The sequence below is a fragment of the Berghia stephanieae genome, chromosome 3, assembly GCF_034508935.2.
Source record: "Berghia stephanieae isolate SIO BIC M18660-M18661 chromosome 3, UCSD_Bste_1.3, whole genome shotgun sequence".
In the NCBI taxonomy this organism is placed as follows: domain Eukaryota; kingdom Metazoa; phylum Mollusca; class Gastropoda; order Nudibranchia; family Aeolidiidae; genus Berghia; species Berghia stephanieae.
In genome coordinates this window covers 51,838,193-51,847,456 of record NC_088362.1, presented here as the reverse complement: position 1 = coordinate 51,847,456, position 9,264 = coordinate 51,838,193, and the positions used below count along the sequence as shown (strand labels likewise).

General features: G+C 35.0%; 1 protein-coding gene across 1 annotated transcript; it reads right to left on the bottom strand.

Annotated features, from left to right (window-relative positions):
- Window positions 1-278: 278 nt before the first annotated feature.
- On the bottom strand, window positions 279-8,044 carry LOC144967970 (small conductance calcium-activated potassium channel protein-like). The gene is made up of 3 exons (XM_078905797.1): window positions 7,458-8,044; window positions 4,340-4,601; window positions 279-2,626 (listed from the first exon to the last, which is right to left on the bottom strand). The coding sequence occupies exons 2-3, from the start codon at window positions 4,563-4,565 to the stop codon at window positions 1,449-1,451; spliced, it is 1,404 nt and encodes a 467-aa protein (XP_078761923.1). The 5' UTR covers window positions 4,566-4,601; window positions 7,458-8,044; the 3' UTR covers window positions 279-1,448.
- Window positions 8,045-9,264: the final 1,220 nt, after the last annotated feature.

The following is a 9,264-nucleotide window of genomic DNA, read 5'->3' as shown; positions in this document are numbered from 1 at the left end:
TTGATGTCAATGGACAATTGATGAAAAAATAATTTGGCCAAAATAAAATGTTTCCTTTGAAGAAGACAGATTATAGTATGAATCTCCAATTCTTAACCGCAGGATAAGAGATATCCATGTTTATTGTCTTCAGTCTCCGCAAGTTTTAAAAGCGTTTACTTTTTTAATCAGCGTTATTTCATCTGCGGGCTATATTCTTATGTCCGCGTTTTTGTATTTATTTACAAGTAGAGCTTGTGTGTTTTGGTCAATAGAAATTTCTCTTTGTGATATATCTATTGTTTTTTTTAAAAATGAAATGCTATTATTTTTGTGACGAATGAAATTAAATTTGATATTTTTAAATGTATCGATTCATTCATTTATTTATTATCATTTACAGTTATATAGAGCTCAGATTTTTATATATCTCTACACTATTTGATTTCAATAAAAACTATACATAGTAACATGTATAATAACACATTGTCTTGTCGCTTTTGAAATTCTGTGTGGCCTGGCGTGTTTGTGGACGTAAGTATGCCGGGGAGTGGGGGCTTTCCACCTGTCCTACATGTACCCGATGTGGGCAAGAACCCGAAACGGCAGAGCATCTAGTTGAACGGTGTGTTGTGACGATGCGACCAGGCGGGTTCGCGACGGTGCACGAATGCGGACCGGACATTGCTGATTGGGTCGATCGTCATAACATAGTAGTGTGAGAACCATAAGAGGCTGCCGGGGAGGGGAATGCTGCTTTGTTGTTATTATTATTTCTGTTTGCCGTTTATGTTTGTCGATTTTTTTCATTTTTTTTCGGGGAGATTTTTTGCTTTAAATGTGGATACTGTTTGTTTGTTTGTTTACTTTTTTTTTGACCAGCTTTACAGTGAGATAATGTGTCTGGTTTATTCGAAATGGTATTTCTTAACGTATAGTTTAAATGAGCTTGTGACCGTGAACAAGTATGAGTCAATGCGATTTTTGTTTTTCTTTTTATTTCTTGATGACATACTGACTGTCAACTTCGGACAGGTACTTAATTAAAAAAAAAGATTGTTGTCTATTGCATAAAGCAGCATTACATTCAGAATAATAAATCCGGAAGATTGTTAATAAAACTGAATTAAGTGACCGACCCCGTTCCATTTATTTATCCTATTTATTTTATTTTATTCCATTGAGAGTTACAGACATAATAAGGCATTCCATCGGCGAAGTCTTCAGTTATCACGCATTAATAATATTCAGAGATACCAAGAAGGAGTCACTATTTTAAAAAAAAAGATAATCACAGTAACATTTTTCCTTCGGTTGTTAACTTCTCTACCACCTACTGCAAATAAGCATATCACAAATTCTACGAAACCCGTTTTAATGGCATAATATTATTCTATGAATAAAGCCATAACAATACTACAACATTCTCATTTTCAATTCTCCTATGAAAAGGTCTTAGAGGAAGAAATTCAATCGGTTTGAGAGTTACTCAAAGCACAGACCTTGTCGTATACTAACGCCAGGGTGTTCTCCATGCCAGTGATTCGTTCTTCCAAAGACATTTGATTCTTTTGGATGGACTTGACTGAAGCTGAAATATCGTTCTGACATTTACCGATAGCAACTAAAGTCACAGCATTATCACAAAGCCGTCGTTTCGTATCTTTCAACACGTGTGTGTTATGTATTGCAGACAACTGCAGTGTTTGCAAATGCAATAGCTTTCTTTCTTGTGATAATGTTTTATTGCTGATTTTGTTATACTTGTAAATCTGCCACCCAAATTTGACTACATTGGCAGATTCAACTTTTAGTTTGTTTTCAACATCAATTCTTTGAACGCAATTATGAACGCACTTTTCAGCATGTGTCATTTCCAATTTTCTGGACATCACGGCTACCACCAACGCCGCGGTCCCAGTTCCTATAATGCCTGTAATAACGACGATGCCACGGCCGCAGTATGAATTTGGAACGATATCGCCATATCCGACTGATAAGAAAGTAACAGCGTTCAGCCACATGGAGTTCAATAAACTACCATTGATTTTATTGTGTTCATCATCATCATACATCTCGCATAGCCTCAGCATCCAGCTCGAGATGATGAAAAATCCTAGCATAAACACGACGAGAAAATAGTCCGGGTAGAGCATCATGAAGGATTTGAAGATGAACCGGAAGTTGAAATGAACTCGGCTGAGCGCTCCCAAACTCTGGCGGGAGGCGTCTTGATAAAGACGACTATGCAGCATGATGAACCTGCACACGAGATAAAGTCGTAGAAACATTGGTAAGGACAACACGAGGTCCAGAGGTACGCTGACGGGTTTTCGGACAAGGTCTCGGTCATCGTCAGTTGTATACCAGTTGATATAAAATTCTCCGGGTATGGGGTGTATCACGCAAATGATAATTTCCACCAGGAATGTGATTACTGTCCTCTTGTCCAATGCTAGGCGCCAGTTGTCTATACTATGATTGATGGTGAAAACCTGGATGCCAAGTTTGTAGTAAATAGAGATGGATATGAGCAATGCAACTGTTGATGCGGTCATAAAGAATTTTAGAACGATGGACAGTGGATCGGAACGGGAGATGACATTTGCAGCTGTTAGCTCTGTCTCTATAATCATCAAGATGATACCTGTAAAAACACAATGGATATTGTTTAGAAAAAGGTAATAAACCTAATCTTGATATTGTATCAGATGTAAAACAGATTTGATTTTGTGTTTTGAAATGGGGAAACGGTGCACATAAAATCAACCATGCAGATCTTCTTCCTGAATTGACTTAAATTTAATTATATCATTAACGATACATACTCCCCCCCCCCCCCATCCAACACACACCCATTAATACAATACGCTTCAACAGTCTTAACGTCACTTCCCTCGTAATGACGCATGGTAACGTTGTAACTGGCTCTAAACTATCGGAACAATGGCGCCCTTATGAAATATATCTCTGACAGCATAAAAGCGTATTCAGAGGAAAAAAAACCCATTATAAATCTGATTATGTTTTGACTTTTACACATTCTGATCACAGGATATATGAAAAGTTTTAGCCAGCATGAAGAAAAAAAGTACCGATTTTCTTTGTTTAGAACCACGATGGCCTCCGTTGCTGGGCGACGTGACATCAGACTATTGAATCAAATTCAACGTGCTTGAGCTGGTTGACCGAATATCTACACAATAAGTAGTTACCTCCCATAAGTATCGGATTTCGGCCCCTCATATTCTAGCACGTTTTCGGCTCCTCCTGATTGCTTGCTAGAATCCAACGAGCACTGTACTAAAACATTCTTAATGGTGTGTGTGTGTGTGTGTGTGTGTGTGTGTGTGTGTGTGTGTGTGTGTGACCCACTGACTCAACCTGGTTTTATGTCGCGATGAAGCAGATGCCCACGAAAGTTTTTAACTTTCTCCTTACCCAACATTTTCGGCATTTCTCCGAAAACGGTGCTGGAGCCCAGGACCTCCCGGTGTTAGTTTAATACCTTCGTATCCTTTGGTATAAATAATCTAACTCAAAGCAAAGTAACTGTTTGATAGCATGTAGCAATAATTTGCAATGTTAATTCTAGAGACATAATTTCCTTATTATAGAGATGTGTTGGAATCGTCAAACATTCATTGTTTACACATGGTAGAGATTACCTCTGTGAACATAATGGAAATGGTAAAGTAAGCTAAAGTTCTTTGGACCTTAGTTTGCTTTAATACGTTCAAATTGGATGTGTTGCTCCATTTACCCTTTATACAATTGCAAAAAGAGCTGATTCCATTCTCAAGCGTATTTTGAATACTATCCAATTGTTATTTATTTACCATATCTTTACTCAGTAATGTTGTCATTTATCAGGCAGTGATCCGCTGTATTATTATTATTATTATTATTATTATTATTATTATTATTATTATTATTATTATTATTATTATTATTATTGTTATTATTATTATTTATTATTATTATTATTATTATTATTATTATTATTACTATTATTATTACTATTATTATTACTATTATTATTATTATTATTATTATTATTATTATTATTATTATATTATTATTATTATTATTATTATTATTATTATTATTATTATTATTATTATTATTATTATTATTATATTATTGTTATTATCATCATCATCATCATCATTATTACTATTATCAATATGACTTTTAGAATACGTTTTAAAATCAGTGATTTCATTAATTTTTATTTTTTTTTTTTGACGCGGCTGATCCCATTTACGTTTTTTCTATTGCCGGTCATAATGCTTTGTAAAGGAAACATTAAAAAAAAAATAATAAGCAGCCCCAAAATCAACTACCTAGTTTTACTTACCAATAACAGCCATTGCTAGGCTGCCGTCAGATATCTTCTTCCTTCTCAAACAAATCGCTTTGCAAAGAAATAGTTTTATTCCAACATCTTCAAAACGTGTCGAAATCCTCCTCTCCTTCTCCTCCTTAGCCTGTTCTGGTGGCTTCAACGTATAGAGGACTCTTGGTTCTTTCTCCCTGTTCCTCCCGACCAATGGGGTTCTCGGGTCTTCGAATGCAACGCTCATCCTACTGCTTTCAAATCGGCTCCTAGAAGCCGTGGACTGTAAAAAGAAACGAATAACAATGAATATAACAGCTTTTTAAAAAGGCACAAAATGCATAACACGGGATGTGAGCTCAAAACACTTCTTCAGCCAATAACAGAAAAAAAAAAGAAAAGAAAACCCAACAAAAACATAAATATATAACTTTTAAAAAAAAGGATAGACGGCAGCGACATACTTCGTATGTCCTTTCTGTAAGAAATTCGATCTTGGAATGTAGCTAAGAAATTAAGGAGCATACACACTTGTTCAGATCTTTGGAATCAAACGTTCCGTATTTTGTTCTTATTTTAAGCTCTTATAAATTCTCTTTTCTTTTTGTTTATTATTTATTGGATTGATTAGTAAAGTTGTTATTACTTGTGGAGAACCCGTGATGTTTGCAGTAAGGTAATATCCGTAAGGTTTGATTACGAACAGGCACTTTTATATTTTAACTATTATACTATATTATATTATTATGTGATCGAGACGACTCTTTTGAGCTATCAATGGTCGAAACCGCCCGGTAATAAAGTCTGTAGATGCTCGAAAATGAATCTGTCAACAGGGTGGCGGGATGCCGATTCTCAAAAACAAATGACAGATCATTATGCCCGAGCAGAATTTATATATAATCACTAGTATGAACGGGTAATAGAATTACTCTTAATTCTTTAAAATGTAAGTTATCTACTCGTATATCAATCTGTAAAAATAGTATTATGATTTTCAAATTTACCAGTGATTCTGTGCTCGTTGGCTAAAACCTAACATGGCCGAGCGGAACAATTTTGACACCCAGCCCCATATTTTTTAAAAGAATAGATTTTCAGCTTTAGCAACATGTGAGCTCAACTGTAAAAAAAAGTCGATCAAGGTTTTGAATTTATTTTATTCATTTTTAAAATTTATTTATTCATGAGCTTGTGCTTTGAGAATGAAAACTATATATTAAAAAAAAAAACTCGGTTAATTAATTCAAAACCATAATGGAATGCAAAAAAAAAAAAAAAAAAAAAAAAAAAAAAAAAAAAAAAAGAAAGAAAGAAAGAAAGAAAGAAAGAAATCCACACTTAGAGTTATCTGTGTCACCATTTTATTAAAGGGAGTAATTGGACTTGTCAAAATGTAAATATTATTGCAAACTCGTTCCGCCATTTGAATTGGTAAAAGGCAAGGTACAAATATGGAAGTTCAAGTCGGTAAAAGGCTTTGAATGAAAATGGGGACAGTATTGAAAAGATTCAATAATCACGGGAACGCAACCGCTAGTAAAGAATTTCTTTTTTTAAATAGATCATTTTATTTGACAAGATATCTAGTTTGGATAGCGGATAAGTATTACGAGATAAAAGCCTTCACTACAGTTTCCGACAATACTTCGTACTCTCTCTCTCTCTCTCTCTCTCTCTCTCTCTCTCTCTATCTATCTATCTATCTCTCTCACGCACATACACACACATACACACACTAGCACACACACACACACACACACACACACACTCTCTCTCTCTCTCTCTCTCTCTCACTCACTCACTCTCTCACTCTCACTTGCAAAAGGGGGTCCCGATAGCTCAGTTGGTAGAGCACTCGCTTCATACGCAAAGGGACAAAGATCAATTTCGGATGAAGTCGAGATTATTTTGTCTGACCCCTCTCCCAGTGTCCACCTAAGAGTGATTAGGTAGCTGGGTCGGTTAGATCTGGAGGAAAGTACGTTGTGATAAACTATTGTCCTATCCAAAGGGTAACAAACAATTGCTATTGTCCGTTTCACGCTGTAGAAACCGGAAAAAAACTCGGGCTCCACGGGCCTAATCATAGCTCTTTTAAATGTTTTGTTAGAATAAAATAAAATAACTCCAAATATTGATGGATTAAAATGGTTTTGGTCTTGTCAAAAAGTCTCAAACTTGGGAATTCTTTGGCAAATTGAGCGTTATTCTAATATACCATTTGAAGCAATTATTTTCCGGACAATTTTTTTAAAAAACACACAATGTTTTGTCCGTGCACGGCAGTGTAGTTACATAGTCGCATAGAAGTCCCTCAGAGCCATTAGGCCCATGGAGATGGAGTTTATCAAGGTTTTTATATAGAGTGAAACGGACAATAGCAATTGCTTGCTATCCTTTTGATAGAATGCCAGCCCATCGTAAAATACTTTCCGCCGGACCAAAGAGACCCAGATACCCACTCACTGCTGGTAGACCGGGGGGGGGGGGGGGGGGGGGGGTAGAATAAATTCTCTTCTTCACCCGAATGGATCTCGATCCCTTTGCATGTGAAGCGAGTGCTCTACCAATTGAGTTATCGGAACCACCTCATTGTCCCATAGAGTACAAATTCATGTTGAGACGTAATGTTGAAGGAGTCCCCGATAGCTCGAACGGTAGAATGCTCGACATTCAATTTATTCATTTATTGATTGATTTTATTGTTTATTATTCAGTTATTTATGTATTCATCAATTTATTTGTTTACTTTATTGTGCGCAAGAAATACGGTCCGTCCATTGTCTCGTGTGTTAAATGAATGTGCTATATGTAGAGTCAGCAAAGTTGGCATTTATAATCTTATAGTTGAAATGATTTCAACTGACAAAGTCATTTAATCACGTGGATTCAATTATTGTCTGTTTATCTTTTTCATAACAGACCTATTGATTTAATAATTTATTAATTCATTTGCACTGGACATATATTTATGGAAACAAATTACTAACTGGATAATAGAAACAGACTGACACACTCGAAGTAACATACACATTCACGACAAGCGTCCATAGAGACAGCTCAGCCATATTCTTTCATTCATTTACTTATCCGTGATCAAATTGCGTTAAAAAGCAATCAAAAATTGAATACTTACGATCAACAATTTCAGAAATGATTTAAAGGAACCGCCGAAGAAAAATACAACGTCCTCTTATAGCATATGTATGTATGCCGTTCATGGATATAACTAGCAAATCTTACAAGAAGTAATAAATTGTGTTCTAACACCACATAACACGATATCAACACAGCAACTAGTTCACGAGTGAAGTAAACAGATAATAATCCAAGATGAAAATTTCTATCAATTCAAAATAGTAGCCAGTTAAAATCTACAAGTGGGAAGTTTAATATTAAAGATAAACAGATGATAAATAATCATTTTACAGGATTATATGCATACAAATTGTTATAATCGACCAGGGATATCGAAAAAAGTAGGTAGATGAATACTCTTTTATAAGAGTCCTGCACAACTGTGTTATTTTAAACCGGTTGATTCTTTTTAAATAGGAACACAACATACACGGTTTTGTTTGATAAGCGGAAAGCGTATTTAGGAAATAAAAGACGACTTATACAAGTGTCAAAGCAATGTACTAACAACATAAAAAGAGGAATATATGAAAATCATAGAATAAATCTTTATGAATGTCGGACAAAGAATAAATAATCGGCGATAAAAGACTATTCCGCCGCAAGATGGCAGAACTACCTTTTTTTCTTTTTTGACAAAAATACTTTTTCTACAGATTAAAAAACATCTTATACCTTTTGTTAAAAGTCTTACATACCTGATACTTGTACAGAAGTTTAGAGACGTTTCAGGTTTAATATTTTTTGACAAGTGGAAGGTTGTCGTAATCCTTATGTGTTTTAACATTTTATTTTGTTCAAAATGATCAAAACGTGTTTTGTCATCGTCGATGATTTAGTCAAGGATGGTTGAACTTTCCAGCCAAGTGAATGCTCAAGAAACGAATATGGAATACATACATTTAAAAAAAGGGTTATTGCATAATCTAAACCCTTTAATCGATAAAGATTTTTTTTTTAAAAATACGGTTAAATCTTACAGACCTGCCATGGGTGCCCCCTTCTATAAATCTCCAAATCTCTGTTTTTCTCTCCTTTGTTGGTTTCTGGTTTTGTTTTTACGAGAGATAATGTGATTGTATTGACTTGCCGTGCTCGCTATTCATGGTTTGTTTGTTTTCTAATTTTCATATCAAGTTTAGAGTATTTGTTTTTTGATCTGTAAAGCCGATTGAAGTGTGTTGTATATTGTCGTTTTTAATATTTATCGAATATTGTTTTAATATTTCTTAAATGCTTAAATGCCATTTTTCATAACTTTGGCATTCTTTATGGTCATAGATAGTCGCTCAACCAAAATACAAGTTTATAATTATATATTTATATATATATATTATATATATATATATATATATATATATATATATATATTATATATGGTGTGTTTGTGTGTGTGTGTGTGTGTGTGTGTGTGTGTGTGCATAATACTTTGTAAACAACTGTAGTGGGAATCCTACAGTGGAGGAGGTGTGTTAAATTTAGAAGTGGGGATCGCTGGGTGACATTTGAACAAAAGAAATGGATGTAGAATTCAGGAGGAAAAACGCAGATGATAAGACCATGCCTTGAGAGACCCAACAAGTAAGCGTTAACATGGATACTGCAAATGAAAAAGTAGTCCTTCAGAATGGTTCCGGATTTATCTCTTCTTTCTATATCGTGAAACGGACAATAGGTATTGCTTGCTACTCTTTGGATATGACGATTGTCTATCGCAAAGTACTTTCCGCGAGATGAAACAGACCCTGATACCCAATCACTGCTGGGTGGACAGGGAGAAAAGGGGGATTGCGAGAGTTTTTGCC